General features: G+C 44.0%; 3 protein-coding genes and 1 pseudogene across 4 annotated transcripts; 2 read left to right on the top strand and 2 right to left on the bottom strand.

Moving 5' to 3' along the window:
* The first annotated feature begins 355 nt into the window (after positions 1 to 355).
* LOC307091539 (NADH dehydrogenase [ubiquinone] 1 beta subcomplex subunit 11, mitochondrial-like) lies at positions 356 to 2,306 on the top strand. Its single transcript, XM_079759176.1, has 3 exons — positions 356 to 579; positions 915 to 1,045; positions 2,097 to 2,306. Exons 1-3 carry the CDS (start codon positions 406 to 408, stop codon positions 2,224 to 2,226), a joined length of 435 nt encoding a protein of 144 aa, XP_079615302.1. The 5' UTR covers positions 356 to 405; the 3' UTR covers positions 2,227 to 2,306.
* A 446-nt stretch (positions 2,307 to 2,752) lies between these two features.
* LOC307091553 (rho-related GTP-binding protein RhoA-C-like) lies at positions 2,753 to 4,222 on the top strand (annotated as a pseudogene). Its single transcript has 4 exons — positions 2,753 to 2,881; positions 3,065 to 3,184; positions 3,495 to 3,630; positions 4,218 to 4,222. The product of its transcript is annotated as a rho-related GTP-binding protein RhoA-C-like (transcript).
* A 1,280-nt stretch (positions 4,223 to 5,502) lies between these two features.
* LOC307091546 (uncharacterized protein) lies at positions 5,503 to 9,503 on the bottom strand. The gene is made up of 8 exons (XM_079759186.1): positions 9,345 to 9,503; positions 8,491 to 8,732; positions 8,325 to 8,388; positions 7,817 to 7,947; positions 7,010 to 7,128; positions 6,213 to 6,345; positions 5,876 to 5,972; positions 5,503 to 5,741 (listed from the first exon to the last, which is right to left on the bottom strand). Exons 1-8 carry the CDS (start codon positions 9,409 to 9,411, stop codon positions 5,695 to 5,697), a joined length of 900 nt encoding a protein of 299 aa, XP_079615312.1. The 5' UTR covers positions 9,412 to 9,503; the 3' UTR covers positions 5,503 to 5,694.
* A 1,338-nt stretch (positions 9,504 to 10,841) lies between these two features.
* On the bottom strand, positions 10,842 to 14,728 carry LOC307091548 (troponin C, slow skeletal and cardiac muscles-like). Its single transcript, XM_079759188.1, has 6 exons — positions 14,607 to 14,728; positions 13,074 to 13,104; positions 12,595 to 12,741; positions 12,000 to 12,114; positions 11,411 to 11,547; positions 10,842 to 11,146 (listed from the first exon to the last, which is right to left on the bottom strand). The coding sequence occupies exons 1-6, from the start codon at positions 14,628 to 14,630 to the stop codon at positions 11,115 to 11,117; spliced, it is 486 nt and encodes a 161-aa protein (XP_079615314.1). The 5' UTR covers positions 14,631 to 14,728; the 3' UTR covers positions 10,842 to 11,114.
* Positions 14,729 to 17,381: the final 2,653 nt, after the last annotated feature.

Here is a 17,381-nt window from a genome sequence, read left to right as displayed (position 1 = left end):
CAGAAGTCCACCGTTCGCTTAACGCAGTGGTCGCCAATTCAGCTCTTTGTGTCTGGATTTTATAGGGTGGGAATTTAAAGAACTAATTTCCCTTGTTACAACCCAACTACAAAATGGATATGTGCGATTGCACTGTAGACAGTAGCATATCTGAAAAAATGGTTCATGCCATGACAGGTTTAAGATGGTCTTACAACTGCTCTCTTTGAAAATGCAATTAAAAAGGTCAGGAGCCAGACCCTCTAATAACATCCCATTACTGACATAGTTTGTTCAGTTGACCAGCAGGTGGCGCCGTTGTAGCGTTTTTACAACTGGCAATCTAAATCTTCCACTACTACTTCCGGGTCGACGGTAGTGTCTATCCTGTGTGTTGGTGCTGGGGTGACAACCGAAGCGGACAAAATGCTATCCCGATTTACCCGGTTAGGGACAACCTTGCCCCGTATTCTCGCCAACAGTGGGGTTCGTTTCGTGTCGCAGTCCCAGAAGTCATCCTCCGCCGGGTCGGCCACCCTGTCGGAGCTCCTGCCTCCCCAGGACAGCCATGACCACGGCGAGGTCAACCACTATGTGAAGGTGAGTTATCCGACCCAGCAGACCGTATGGATCCGCTGGCGTCAACATCGACTTGCAGTGGATGTTTATTTGTGATATTTTACCTCTGCACCTCTCTCTGTGTTTTGTGGAACTCAACGTTCACGTATAACGTCAACATAGCCCCCACTGATCACTGTTTAGGCTTCCATTATCCAGCCACCATCGTACAGTCTCTGGATTTCGTGTAATCATATCCAACATCACGACGGTTACAATACTGAAGAAAGAATGTCAATGTGAATGATCTGGAATGGATATGTAAACAAGTAGCATGAGGTCTTAGTTTGAGCCCACTGTCTTACTGCTTTTTCCAGAATCCCGACTACCACGGGTTCTCCACCGATCCAGTGGTCGATCAGTGGAACATGAGGCTGGCCTTCTTCTTTGGTGTCTCTGTGGTGCTTGTGATCGGAGGAACCTTTATCCACTACCTGCCTGACTATGGGTAACCCTCTTATTATTATTTGTGTGGGTGTGTAGGCCTACACTACTGTAGTTCAAAAGCACCATTCACATATAGTTTTGCATTACTGTTTAGTTGAATTTGTAGGTAATTTTGAGTAAGGCTATGTCATTAACGAGCAGGTAGGGGCTTCTTGCTCAAAGAGGCAGACATTGGGATTCAAACAAAGATCCTTCTAGCTAGGAAACAGTTGCAGTTTATTATTTGTATGTATATATATGTGCATATAGTTTTAGTATTAGTTGTTTATGTTGGCTATTTGAAGCAAACAACTTTGGCCCTTTTACCACTATTGTTTCAAAGTTACCATGTTTGCATGAATGTCTCAGGTTTTGCAGCCCTTTCCATTACAAACATGAATATTTGTGTAATATTCAAGTAACATTCGGCTAATGTAACATTCGGCTTTAACAGAAATGCAGTTCCTGCTTTGAGTTATGCCTTTGGTGTTCAGCTCTGCAAGTCTATTTATTTCTCACCCACCCATGAACCTCCCTCCCTATCTCCCTCCCTCCTTCTCTCCCCCCCCCCTATCCCCCCCTCCCTATCTCCCTCCCTCCTTCTCTCCCTATCCCCCTTCCTCCCTCCCTCCCTATCTCCCTCCCTCCTTCTCTCCCCCCCCCTATCCCCCCCTCCCTATCTCCCCCTCCCTATCTCCCTCCCTCTCTCTCTATCCCCCTTCCTCCCTCCCTCCCTATCTCCCTCCCTCCTTCTCTCCCTATCCCCCTTCCTCCCTCCCTATCTCCCTCCCTCTCTCTCTATCCCCCTTCCTCCCTCCCTCCCTATCTCCCTCCCTCCCTCCCTATCTCCCTCCCTCCTTCTCTCCCTATCCCCCTTCCTCCCTCCCTCCCTATCTCCCTCCCTCCCTCTCTATCCCCCTCCCTCCCTCCCTAACCACCTACCACCCTAAGCCCCTTGCTGCCCTTCCTACCCAGCCATCCACTCCCACGCCTCCATATCAGCCCTTAATGTGTAGCTAGTCACAGAGACCCATCCCAGCTCAAACCTGACCCAGACTCTCTCCGGTGCGCAGCATGCGGCAGTGGGCCAGGAGGGAGGCGGAGCACCTGCTGAAGCAGAGAGAGGCCAAGGGGCGGCCGCTGATCGCCGAGGACTACTACGATTCCAGCAAGATCGTGCTGGCTGCTGCCAGAGACGACTAGTCTGCGTGGGTCCGAGCCCCACAACTTCAACTGTACATTGTATTTCAATATTATGTTAATAAATGTCGTCTGGGATTGTTGCAGTTGTGTCTTCTTATTGTTATTGTGGGGAAATGCACTTGATGAAAATATTTAAAGGTCCCATGGCATGCTGCTTTATGGATGCTTTAATATAGATAATAGTCGCCCCAAACACAGTATTTGAAGACGTTACTGAAATTATTAGCTCGTAGTGGCAGAATTACAGCCACTACGAGCCAATCGCACATTGAGCTTTCCCCAAACGCGCCGTTTCGGAGTCTGCAGCTTTAATGCAAATGAGGAGGAGAGAGGCGGGTCAAGGAGGAGGGTGGGGGTGTGTCCCTGAGCAGCTTGCAGCCACGGTACCATGAGCTCTGTTTACAGTGGGTGTGTATCTTTAGCCGTGTTCTGTTAATATTCTAGAACACACGGGAGTCCTGGAGCTCTATTAACTATCTAACTAAGGGTTAGATAGCCTAACCCTAACCCTAACCTCTATCTAACTATTGTGGGGGACGGGGCTTGTGGGAAGACCTGCCTGCTGATGGTGTTCAGTAAGGACCAGGTCCCGGAGGTCTACGTGCCCACCGTGTGTGAAAACTACGTGGCTGATATCGAAGTGGACTCTAAGCAGGTGAGCTGGTCTACGCATTTAACAACAACCCTGAACAATGTTTAATTAGTTACAAGTATTGCGGATTTCTTTTTTTTTTTTGTGCGCATTTTTCTGCAGGTAGACAGTAGACACCGCGGTAAGAACCACCCCCTAGCCACTTATACCTACAACTTAGCCATAGCCGTTGTGTGTTTGTTTCAGGTGGAGCTGGCTCTGTGGGACACAGCTGGCCACGAGGACTATGATCGCCTGAGGCCCCTATCCTACAGGACACAGACGTCATTCTCATGTGCTTCTCCATCGATAGGTCGGACAGATTAGGTTATGAATCCAAAATACACCCTGTGTTGCCTATCTAACATCATTGAAAATGTTTAAGTTATCCAAATGTAGAAATTTGTAAAATGCGACCACGAAGGGACTCGAACCCTCAATCTTCTGATTCGAAGTCAGACGCCTTATCCATTAGGCCACGCGGTCATATAGATTACTACACTTAGAATTTGCCTTTGATTCGATTGTTGTGGATTATTGTGGATATAAATGCCGGCTAAATGCCCAAATGTAAATAATGCTGTAAATCCTAACTATTTGCTAACTGACGTTGGCGTACCTTCCGGTCGGCTCTCAGAGAACATCCCTGAGAGGTGGACCCCCGGAGGGGAAACACTTCTGCCCCACCGTTCCCATCATCCTGGTCGGCAACAAGAAGGACCTGCGCAACGACGACCACCCCCGACGGGAGCTGGCCAAGAGGAAGCAGCTAGGTGACGGACGCGGGGCCCGGGTTCACTCTTGGGGGCAGGAGACCAGTCCGGCCTCCCCATTAACTGCACCACAATATCCATAGTGGGTTCGAACACTGGGCTAGATGGGGCCCCTACCAGCTCGTTAACGATGACCAGTGTCTACTGCCTTTGTATATATAACCCGAAGTGTATATATAACATATAACCCTAAGTGTCTAATATATAACTCAATGGTCGGGATAGCAGCAGCGAGTACAGTCCAATTAATTGGTCCTATTTGATTCATAATTCATTTTTAAAAAAGTTTGTTGATCATTGACTTTCAACATTTATATGACATAGATTCAACTTGAATTTTTCTTTACCATTTTACAATGAAGCGTGCCGTTTTTTTTCCCTTTTTTAAAAAATAATTCAGTAGTCATGAGAACTTTTCGATCTTTTAACCTCCTCTCAAGCTTTTTCCGTTTCCACGGCAACACAGGAGCCCATCAATAATCATAAACAGCAAAGTGGTCATTGAAGAAACGAAACACATTATATCATTGTATTGTTTACCTCTTGCCCTCTCCCTGGGACTCAGTGTGTTTGTGGCCTTCTCCCAGATTAGACCCAGCTTTAGCAGCCAACGCTGTGCCACATATGGCAAAATCAGCCCCTCCTCCCGCACCATCATGAGATTTTATTGGACAAAAGCCAGGTAAACCATCTCCACTTGGCCTCAAATGGCATGAAAACCCTGTGACCATTAGCACAACAAAGCTCCTCTCAAAAGCTCAAGAGTCGCTTACCTAGGAAGTCCTTATAGCGCTGGCTAGGTATCAAGAAGAACGGTTTTCTTAAATGCCCCTAACCTGCTATGTTTTGATATTAGACATTACTGCTTTATACGCGTTTAACTCTGGACAGTGACTGTTTCCCCAAAAACGTTGTAGATAAGTTGGACCGTTAACATAGTCCTCAAAATTCCTTTCATACACTTTCCCCATAAAATGTCGCATGTATGAAGCAATGTTTTCTATCAGAAGTAAAACAGCTACAGGAGATGTGGGGGTATTAGCACCTGAACCTGACAGCCCGCTTCCTTTAGATCAGCTTGCCTGGATTCAATGATAGTTTGGAGGAACAAAACAAAACTATTAATATTATAAAAAGAAATTGAGGGCTGCTGGTCTTATGGTCTTTAATCAGGGCATTCAATAGCTGATTACCTTGTTTTCCATGGATGGATAAACAGACTACCTATTGAATTGGACCAGCCTTGGTCACTGATGAGCCAACAGTTGAATGTTGCTTTCATTCAATACAAGCAGTTTCAATATATTTAAAGTAGCTTAATATTTTTATTTGACTTTAACTATAAATATATATAAGTGCATACTCTGGATAATGAGACTAACAGGTTCTGTGTTTTTCTATAACCTTTTCATGTAATTTATTGGTTTGCCTGGTTCTAGTTGACTAATAGCTGACTTGGCTCAAACATAATGACCGGGATATGATTTCTTTATTTTACATTTAGGTTTAAATATTACAGCTTTATAAACATTGGATAATGTCTTCAGATTGGCAGTGATTTCAAAAAAATCACTGCCTGTCTGTTCACTGTATGTTTACATGTCTTGAACTTCTTTTTAGACCTTTCCTTTGAGAATATCTTTTATTCATTTTAATCTCTTTGGAAATGACACTGCCATGTCCTTCTGTATAAATTGCACATATTTAGCAAACTGCTTAAACGGTTGTTAACTTTAATCTTGAAAGCATCAACTTTGCCTAAATACAAAATCCAGAAACTAGCAAGCTGTTCTTTTGTGTCCAGCTTCCAAAGAAAGTCTTATACACACATTTGGTCAGTTTGATTTCTTCCCCTTCATTGAAGATTTTGAAATATTGAGGTCAACTGTAATGGAGACTTCAAGCAAAGGTCACAAGGTTATATATAATTTTAAAAAAAGGTCAAAAATATTTATTTCACAGTATTTACTAAGGAGTAATGGGTTAAAATAAATGTTTTGCATTCAGGATAGGGTGAAATGTATTTTACAGCATCAAGAGTGTATGGTGTTCCAGATCTTAATCTTATAAGGTTTGGTGAAGCCCCGTCACAAACTCCTGATAGTAAGGCTCTGCAAAAGAAGACATTAAAAAAGGTCATTAAAAAGTTGCCTTAAACTCTTGAGAATCTGATGGAGAGTGGTTCCCAAACTTTGAGGGACTAATGCACCCCAGGGAACCACAGGTCTGGATGGGGAGGTCCTACCTGTATCTGGGTCTATACAGGAGTGTCTTATAAGAAAGTCCAGCACCACCATGGCACAGTTTGGTTTGAAATCTCCACCGACCAGCAGCTCTTTCACCTGAAGACAGACCTTTAGTTATGCTCCAAAGTAATACGATAATATAACATGAGGCATGCTGGGGTTTTGACTTCCAGCTGAAGGTACTTGGTTTGTTTCTCCATTTCGACCACCTACCTGGAGCCATGAGAGAAAGATGCCAAACCCCTCACTGTAAGTCATTTTGGATAAAAGCGCGTGCTAAACTAGTCAAGCAAAATAAAACATTTGCAAGGACGCTGAGTCATTTTAAATACCCACTTTATCTATCGGCAGAAAGTAGAATTCCTGCACTTCTCCATCACCAACTCTGGGCTGGAAATCAGCAGGAAGTTCGAGGTCGAAGACAAACTGGCTCTCTGGAAAAACGCCTTCCTCTTCCTCGTAGGTGTAACTTCAAACGCACAAGGTTTTGTCATTCATCAACTCATGAAGCAAACGCAATGTTCTCATTTGATTCCAAAGAGCTCTTCTTAATATGTGCCCTTATATATAATTTATGTCAATAAATGGGTTAATGAATAGCATTATGACATATTGATACATGTCAAAATGCTATTTTTAACAAATTTATTACACACACTAGTGATCCAATACCCAATGACAAACAGTTGAATATGTACATTTTGACGTGCAATTTAGATTTACAATGAGTGTGCAGTGGTCAAGTCTGAAAATACGTTCCTGATTAATAGCCAGATATACCATGTACCATAGGGCTCTTCCTGTATACCTTATGCAGACTGGAAGTCAGCCCCCTTGTGCTTAGACAACGGTACCTTATTGGACTAGAACATGTCAAACACATGACCTACAGCGATGGTACCAGATTGGACCAGTACATGACCAATCACATCCCTGTGGTGACCGATCTAGCCTTCACAGCGATGGTACCTGATTGGACCAGTACATGACCACTCACCTCACTGTGGTGACCGATCTAGCCTTCACAGCGATGGTACCTGATTGGACCAGTACATGACCAATCACATCCCTGTGGTGACCGATCTAGCCTTCACAGCGATGGTACCTGATTGGACCAGTACATGACCACTCACCTCACTGTGGTGACCGATCTAGCCTTCACAGCGATGGCTGCTGGGATACAGGCCTCCTCTTCACACTCCTTCAGCGCGGTGTCTCCGATGCCCATCCCTGCAGCCAGGCCCCCCGCCGCCTGAGAGGAGAGGGGCAGCGGAGCTTTAACCTCCTCCTTCATACCCGTGTCTTATGGGAATCCTTCTCTTATCCAATGAAAGACCTGGAAAAGCTTAGCTAGTGTTGATGCATATGCAGGAAAACGCTTTGCAATGACCTAAGTACTGACACAGTAGTACTAATGCTAACATTGACCGTAATACTGACACAGTAGTACTAATACTAACATTGACCGTAATACTGACACAGTAGTACTAATACTAACATTGACCGTAATACTGACACAGTAGTACTAATGCTAACATTGACCGTAATACTGACACATTAGTACTAATACTAACATTGACCGTAGTACTGACAAAGTAGTACTAATACTAACATTGACCGTAGTACTGACAAAGTAGTACTAATACTAACATTGACCGTAGTACTGACACAGTAGTACTAATACTAACATTGACCATCGTACTGACACAGTACTACTAATACTAACATTGACCGTCGTACTGACACAGTAGTACTAATACTAAGAGCTAGTTGCAAGTTTAATGATCGTACGCCCATTAACCATACAAGCAGCAGTCATGAACCTCCTTATGAGTGAAAACAAATAAATAGAAAATAATACAAAGAGCTTATTTTGATGCATACAAGGCCTATATAATATATGTGTTGTATATAGGATCCTTCCAGCGGGCCTCACTCACCAGGTTGTCCAGGAACCCGGCGTACGTCTGCTTGGTGGCGGAGCGGCGGGCCAGCCACATCCGGAGCGCCCCGTCGGTACTCCGGCAGAACCCGTTGATGTGGACGCCGTACCTCCTCACCCCAAACAGGCCTGCTCAGAACCAGGGTCGGGATCAGAACCCAGCTCAGAACCAGGGCCGGGATCAGAACCAAGCTCAGAACCAGGGCCGGGATCAGAACCCAGCTCAGAACCAGGGTATGGATCAGAACCAGGGCCGGGATCAGAACCCAGCTCAGAACCAGGGTATGGATCAGAACCAGGGCCGGGATCAGAACCCAGCTCAGAACCACAGGGCTGGGATCAGAACCAGGGCTGGGATCAGAACCCAGCTCAGAACCCCAGCAGGCTCAGACTGGATAACACTGGGCTGGGATCAGAAGAGATGAGGTGATCACCTCACCTACACACTGCCCTGCCCGTTCTAAATTTCTCAGGAGTCTAATTGTACAAATTTCAACAGGACTTACTGGTTGCTGATCGCTCCATAGACATCAGTGGGGCGTCGCAGTATCTGGCCATGACGTCATACCTCTGACGGGGGGGTTAGACATTAAGTTATGTTGAATGCCTCCATAACTGCGTCAATATGATTGCATGAGGCTGTGGAGGAAGCCCGTCCAGTTAGTCACTCACCTCATCCCTCCATCCCTTCAAACATGTCAGTGCGTCGCTGCGTCTCAGGGTCTGCAGGACGCTGTCGACGCCCTCTGACCTCTTGGAGTGAGTGTCCAGCCTCCAGCTGAGGGAAAGGGCGCCGTCGCTTGGCGGATCGAAGACGTCTGGGAAGTTCCTCAAAATGGCGGCCATTTGAGGGAGGATCCAACCGACCTGTTGGTCCGCCACCATGAAGCGCAGACATCTGGCGCGGCTTGACCCTGGCAGGACCCGGACTAGTAATCAGCTGATTTATTACTCATTATTTACAATCCAGAGTATGAAATAACCACAGTATACCAGCATGGTACAATATGGTACAATAGTGGAAGTAAAAGCATAAAAACCTCAAGTATGTATGTTCAATCTATGTATTTATTCTATGCGCAAATCAAACAGGCTTTCAGATGCAAATCAAATAAAGACATATTGTAAACTGTATAACCTTAATCAGTAGGACAATGTCCACATTAAGAATCTCAAAAGAACCCATCTTGGTTAGGCGTGTCTAATTTTTAAATATGTTAATTTGATAATTCGCCAAAAGAACATCAGGCGCTGCTAACAATCGTTCGAGGTCAGTAGACACACAATTGATGACAGTGATTGATGACAGTTGATTGACGAACCAATCAAACCAACGGAACTATAGCTAACTATAACTAACACTGGAGTGCCTTTCAATGTTTGTTTAATAGCCTTCAACATTGATGGGTGTACGAGACATTGATTGGTGTACAAGCGGACTAAATAGTCTACAACTCAACACTAAACAAGAAAGAATACAAGTGGGCAAGTCCTATACAAAACGCAAATCCCGTTCGACAGTGTACCTGGTGAATGGAAGTTATTCATATTACGGAGCAATTGTAGCATTTTCTCTGACCAGACAGTGGCCATTTCGACTGCTTGTAAAGACACTACTCGTAAGCGACGAACAATAGATGACAGCAAGTATGTAGTTTATAATATTTGACCCCTATGAATCTAGAATATACATTCACTATTTTACCCGAACGCATCGGTACATGAGAAGACTTCCGTATTCTCCCGACCAATGGTGCAGCGAGGCTGTGTTCAAGACCAAGGGTGAACTGGTCATTTACAGCTTCCCCGTGTAGCTCTCTATCTGTGTATATATATCGATATAGATATATAGATGTGTGTAAAGAAATACCACAATAATAAGCGACTCATACCAATGCTAAATAAATAAAGAATAGTACCGACGTTCGTATACGTTCTTTTACCGTTATTTAGTAAGGAAGGTATAAAAGTCCTTCGAGCCGGATTTGAACCAGCGACCTAAGGATTCCAGACGTTAGCCACTACAGTCCTCCGCTCTACCAACTGAGCTATCGAAGGCCGAATTACTATCGCGGTTTTCCCGTTTATGTTTCAATCCTCACCGTAGTACTTATAGTCAAGGACTGAACCACATTAAGGATTAGAAAAACAAAAACGCTGGTCGTGTATGATATTGTTTCAAGGTTTTGTAGAAAATACAATTTAGTATTTAAAACAGCATCGAACCATCCGAAACACCCCTCATTTAAGATAGTGCTGGATTATTTACAATTTGAAACACACTGTTGGGATGGAACTTGTGTTAGTAGCGGCGACAGCAGCTGCAGCCGCCAGGGGGCGCGGTTGTCCTTTCCGAAACAAAATGGAAAAGGTGAGCGGAGCTCTATCAATGTAGTTCATGTTGCTAACGTTATCTATCATAAATATATAAGAAAACGACAATATGTTGCAATTGATTTCAATCCATAATAGTATTCACGAGGTTGGTTTCACACCCCAAAACTAAAAACAAATCTACAATGAAGTCCACATTAAGCCTTTGTGGGGGCTAATATTAACTGTAATATCTGTGTTAAAGAATAACCTTACTAAAACTTTATGCCAATAATTTCAATTGAACAATGTATGTACCACACACAAACATGTGCTTACCTGTTAAGTCAGTAAGTCATGTCATGAACACTAATTGTTCATGTGTCAATTACAATTACAATTAGGGCATTTAGCAGACGCTTTTATCCAAAGCGACTTACATCGGTTAATACACACATTGACACACCGACGGCAGTCGACCATGCAAGGCGACAGCCAAATATGTCGACCAAATATAATATCGGCCTCTTCAATAAGCAATAATATGCATATTGTTTTACATTACAATTGATTAAAAAACGCACAAAAAAGACACAAAGCAGCAATACTGAAAATCCCTTTATTGAAAATACATTGTTTTCTGCTATAATGTATTATTTTTTCGACTTGGTGGAAGGGTGGTCAAATAAGTTTAGAAAATATATTCTTACATTTTCTTGAGAAAGGTGGCATGTAAACTTTATGGGCGTAATAACTTTGAATTAACTCACTGTACAACAAAGGAATCGCATTCATATTTGAAACATAAAAATGTTTAGAAGGTTCTATGTGTTTATATTTGAAATTTAAGATTTGTAAAAGTAGGCCTGTTCAATTAACAACTTGTAGACAAAGGACAGAAGACACGAGGGAATGACATCATTGAGCTTTGAGGAGTCCTTCAGGTATTTTAAGATGGATCCATGTTGTAGTTCAGAAATCTTCTATTCTACACCCTTCATAAACTCCAGGAACTCTAGAAGAAAGATAAAATAACAAAAAACATTATACTGCTTGTAAAAATCTAAAATTATATTATCATACAGGATATGATAATAATTCAGAATCATGCCTATTGCAGAAAATGCTCCATGGTTTAATAGATTTATAGAAAACGCAATATGTATGCTAAAACCTACGCCCTTTGAACCTATGCCTTGTCTTTCTTCTGCCAGAATCGTTGTAATTTAACTAGTCATTTAAAGTCGTTTAAACACCGCCCCGCTCCTTCCCTGCATACCGTCGTAGTCGATTCTGCCATCGTTGTTCCTGTCGCCGTCCTTCATCAGCTCGTCGATGTCGTCCTCTGTAATGGACTCTCCTGTGGACTCCAGCATGGCCTTCAGCTCCTCCAGGTCGATGTAGCCGTCTCCGTTCCTCAACACAGGATCATACGCCTCTTATCGTTGGGACTGCTTGCTAACTCACCTGCTAGGGACCACTTGACGTGATCCAGGATCCAGCCTACAGATCCAGGATGTGAAAGTCCTTCTCACTAGTTTGAGACGACCATCTGGATTTGCTAATGAGCTAATTATCCTGATACCACAGTTTAACTAATGAGGGGATACAGCTATATTATGGCAGTTGGGGTTTGACATTGCAATAGATATCTCTTCGATATCTATCAACCATTTTCATCATTATGCAAGTTATGATCATAGCTGGTTTCAGTTGAGCATGACAAAGCTGGCCCTCAATAATACCTCACTGGAACAAAATGATCCTTCAACACACCCTTTGTTTCACTTTGTTTCCTACAGGCCTACAGTGTAGGCATACCCTTCACTGTGTCTTGGAGTAGTGGAGATACTCAGAGGGGGACTCACTTGTCAAACATGCGGAACAGTTCAGCGAGCTCATCTTCTGACTTCCCCTTACTCTCCTCCTTCATGCAGCGCACCATCATCACCAGGAACTCGTCAAAGTCTACGGTTCCACTGCCTGGAAGAACACGGTTAATAGCTTAGAACCAGCGGGTCACTTGGAGCTTCTGAATATAATATGTCTGCCATCTGAATTGCTGCTTGGTAAACCCAGTGATGTAAGAAACTGTTTTTACTAAACTGGTTAGCGAGGATGGCTTTTGTTTTCTGAACGTTATTTTTTTCAGCATGAACTTGAGTACTCTTAAAAATATTATATTGATCTTGATGGGGAATCCCTGTACAGGAATGGGAGATTATATATATATATAACTTATAAAAGGTTTGCTATGTGCGACTGAGTTAGCGATGTGGCTTGATGACAATGATGACTAAAAATGGTTTATTAGTTAGCAGAGATGGACAGTAAGGTGGCTATGTTAGCCATGGCTGTTTGTACTTTGGCTGGGATTGAAACGATGGCAAGTTATTTGGCTAGGTTATCAATGGAAGCTAGCAGTCTGGCTAGCTTAGCAACGATGGCTAGCTGCTGACGTACCATCTTCATCCACTTCGTCGATCATCTCCTGGAGCTCCTCTGGCGTGGGGTTCTGTCCAAGCATCCTCATAACCTTCCCTAGCTCCTTGGTGCTGATGCAGCCATCCTCTGCATCCTGAATGAAGACATCAAACGCGGCCTTGAACTCTAAAGAGGGCCAGAAACACAGGCGGCATTGAGAAGTAACGGAAATCACCAAGATGTGAAGAACGTCTCAAATATTGTTGTTAGTAATAAGATAAGATAAGATAAGATATACTTTATTCATCTCAGCAGAGAAATGTAGGTGTAATTAGCGTCGTCATGCTATATTTATCTAGACTAGAGGTAGAGACACTTGTATTGGGTTGTAGGATTATACAGCTTTGGTATTAGTAGTAGCTTCATAAGGATTCACGCTAGGCTTTTATAGTGATGCAAGAAGTAGTGGTACTTGCTACATGCTAAAGCTAATGTTGATTCCTCAACAAGATTCTCACCATTTTTCTGCTCCTCTGTCAAGTTCTCAACCTAAAGAAAGAGAAAAACGTATCGTTAGTTTCGACATATTAAAATAATTTTATTATTTTAAGTACACTACTTACAACCCCATATTTTCCGATACATACAAAAACGGGCATTCAATTTATGCAAAGTGAGGAAAGCAGAAGCTTGTCATCTCCTGACAATACGTGTATTTTTATACGCACTGCAGCCCACCCCATGATGCATATCGTATCACCAGGTTCTTGCCAATTCCACTGGCTACCCGCCCCCCTCACGATTCGTCCTTGAACCCTCACCACCCAGTCCCTGGCCCAACCAATGACTCCATGTAGACACCCAGGCCTTCTCACCCCCCCACCCCTGACCACCGTATGACTGAAATGTCATGGCACTTTCTTCACCTGCTATTCTGGTCCCACGGGGCCGCAGTTGGATGCGTAGGCCAGTGGAGGCTATTGGGGGAGGCGGGTGGGTTGGTGGGGTTAGGGGAGATATTGGAAGGGTTGGTCGAGGCAGGCAGTTGGCAGCCACCGGTCTGATCTGCGGTAGCAGTCCTCACTTTCGATGGCTGGGGCCAACAGCTGTCATGTCCTCTCCTCATTTGTCCTACCTGACCGTCCCAACTGTCGCTTTGTTCTATTGTTGTCACGCTGAAAGATGTCAGAAATGCTTGCTAGCTGAGGCAGGCATCTCTTGGACTGGGACCAGTGGATAAGAACCAAAGGTCGACCGTCTCAACCGTCCAGCGAATACCCTGCCAAACTAGGCTGTGGCGGTTCGCCTTTAATGCGCTGACAGAAATAAATATACTTGTGTAACAAGTGTGCGTAGACAAAGAGTTATTGTGGGAGCGATGAACAACCACAGCACTATGAAAGGCTTCTGAAATGTTTCTATGGGATTGGCCCATGTTCATGTGATGTCAGTGATAATGGGCTTCTTAGCTTGATCTCTGACAACGGGGAAGGCAGTTGGTCTTGACCTTCCATAAGAACCCACTATGTGTATATACCGTTCGGAAATCCTAGCATGCAACTGGCCTGGAAAATGACTAAAAGTCTCTATTCAAATTCAGATTTGCCAATGTGCGCAAAGAGGTACATATGCAAAAACCTTTTTATCCGGAGCTTTCAAACGTGTTTATATTCTTATTCTTAATGGCAACAGGCTGGATTTCAGCCCGTCTCCAAGACGCATGACGTAGCAGCGCTCAGAGCCAGGGACCCCGGAGCGGTTCCCTCTGATACCCTTGTCCTCAATGTCATGCCACTGCTGTCCTTTTAAACACACTCCACACAGACAAGTTAATACCATTTCTAAACATGCCTTTATAAAACGTCACAAGTTGCAATTTCACTTCTTGTAACTTGTTGATTGTAGCAATATATATATAGATATTTTTGCTATATATATATATATATATAGCATATATATAAATATATATATTTCATACTTAATGTAATTGATAAATCCGTTAATAAAATAATCATACCATGATCAAATAATAATGCTGCTTGTCCACTCACCGCTGCCTTATACACATCATCCATGGTTTCTGGTCTGTCTTTGTTTTATCCACACTCACACACACGCACTCACAGTGCTGCTCTCACTGAGATACAAGACAAAGACTTGAAGCACTACCTGCCTCTCTCTTTTGTTGGGTGGGTGGGCGGCTTTGGTCACTCAAAACCCACCGTTGACGTACACACGTCACCCAACTTGATGAGGAGTGTGTGTGTGTGTGTGTGTGTGTGTGTGTGTGTGTGTGTGTGTGTGTGTGTGTGTGTGTGTGTGTGTGCGTGTGTGTAGTTGTGTATGCACATGTATGTGTTTGTGGTGTGTGTGTGTGTGTAGGGAGAGTATGGGAGAGAGAGAGATCTATAAATAGAGACAGAAGGGTGATTTTCCAACAATAGCAGTGCATTGGCGGCAGCACCTAAATTGGAGACATTGTCTGTTTGTCCCGGCCTCCTTAGCTAATAGAAGAGCCACCATTGGTTCATTGTCTGTTTGTCCCGGCCTCCTTAGCTAATAGAAGAGCCACCATTGGTTCATTGTCTGTTTGTCCCGGCCTCCTTAGCTAATAGAAGAGCCACCATTGGTTCATTGTCTGTTTGTCCCGGCCTCCTTAGCTAATAGAAGAGCCACCATTGGTTCATTGTCTGTTTGTCCCGGCCTCCTTAGCTAATAGAAGAGCCACCATTGGTTCTGGGAAACAAGCTCTGCATTTAGTTATGCCTTTATTCTCCTGTTGGATGTACAAGCAGTGGACTTCATAACCATCCTCAATCAATTAGTTTTTGATACAATAACATTGTGTGACCTGACCTTCATCGGCCTTGACCACACTGCAGATGGTCGCCCAGGCCTGGCCAACCGACCAGGCCTTGGGTCAAGGTGGCGACCATCTGCAGTGCGGTCTCATTGAGGAGCAATCAGACAGGAAGAGAGCGAGAGGGAGAGAGCCTGCAAGGACAAATGCTGGTATATATATACATAGTGGAAGGTCCTTCTGCTGCACCAAATGGCTTCCAACTCCAACTGTGCTCACCGAGTCCTACAAATAGAATAAAATACATTTCCCAAAGTGCATCTCGGAAAAGGAGCTAATAGGTCAGACATATCAATTTCCTCATAAACAGGAACGCTCTTCTAAATTCCGTACATACTGAGGGTGGACATCTGCCCCCCCCCGCCCCCCCCCCACCCCCCCCCCCCCCCCCCCCCCCCACCCACACACACACACACACATACACACACACATACACACACACACACACACACATACAAAGCCCTGTCAATCAGGCACAACAAGCATATAATGTCTGTCCATCAGGCCCCAGTATAATCCTGAGGTACTGCTGGCCAATGGTCATTGTGAGCAGTGGCAAACCATAGAAGAAGAACATGTTTTATAACAATAGAGTCGAGGTGAAGATCTAAAATGGCATGTGTCCTTGACTAGAAATAGTGTTGCAATTCAGGGGGTGGTGTGTGTGTGTGTGTGTGTGTGTGTGTGTGTGTTGTGTGTGTGTGTGTGTGTGTGTGTGTGTGTGTGTGTGCATGTGTGTATCTGCGTTTATTTAGGTGGATGTGTGCATGTGTGTTTATTGGAATGCACGTATGAATGTGTGTTATTTAAACGTGTCTTTGTGCATGTGCATGTCTGTCGGTTGTGTGCATTATCTTATTAATGTGTGTGTTTGTGTGTGCATGGTTTTATCAGTGTGTGTATACGTGCAACGCGTGTTCTTGGAGGTGGCATCAGGGTAATAGTGGGGTAACAGCGGGGCAGATGGGGTAACGTAGCCCCTCTCTGCTGGGCCAGCAGCACCAGCTGTAGCGTGGGTCCTGGGGTCAGGGGTCAGACTGCAGGGTTTGGACCCGGTTATGTGTGGACACCGATCGGCTTTAGATGCAATTAAGACAAGACAGGACCTAAACGCTCGCTTACCTTAGCTGCTTTCCCCCAGGGAGGGGTCTGAGCTCAGCCCTCCCATGTGATTCTCTAAACACATGGGAGGGGGGAATCATTCACTGTTATCTCCACCTTCTTAACCCTCACCCTAAACCGGTTTTATGGGGTCATGAAATGATCATGCTGAGATGTTACGATGAAACCGAATTTAAAGATGGCAAGTCTGAATAGAATCATTGGGATTTCTTTTTAATTATTTACAGGCATTGTCCGTTTCCTTTCTGCAGTTTACATTTGTGATGAGGTAAAACACCCCAACCACCCTATATCACTTTTTAAATCCCTAATTTCTCTCGGATTGATTTAACACTTGTGTTGTTGTAGTACCCTGTATAACCATGGTGTGGCTATATATCGATTGTATGTATAAATCGATTAAAGTGTGTTTGTAGTTTTGGGGGATTTTCGTTGACATCACAACTATTGGTGTAGCGAATCAGAAAGCAGCAGGCCTGACAGGTAGGGGACTTGTTAAGGTTGTTTACGGTCTAAAGCCCACATATTTATTTTAAATGCCCAAGGTCAAATGAGGGGTGACCTCTGGGATAACGTGTTGGGATAACAGCCGTCACAACACCGCTACACCACTAGTTGTTCGAGAGAGCTATAAATATCTGCTGTCACCAAGATATATTATTTCAAACTCACATGTTGGGGCCAAAGTTGACAGCCTCTCCTGAGAACAGGAAGTTGCTTGACAAAAGGTCCGTTGTATTATATAATATAATATATATATAATATAATGTTCAACCTCTCGGGGGAGAATGTGTGGATCAGTGAGTTTTGTGAAGATTTAAACTCTTTGAACACAGAGACAGCC

This window comes from Pollachius pollachius (genome assembly GCF_949987615.1).
Source record: "Pollachius pollachius genome assembly, contig: scaffold_47, whole genome shotgun sequence".
Taxonomy (NCBI): domain Eukaryota; kingdom Metazoa; phylum Chordata; class Actinopteri; order Gadiformes; family Gadidae; genus Pollachius; species Pollachius pollachius.
This window is presented reverse-complemented; position numbering and strand designations above follow the sequence as displayed.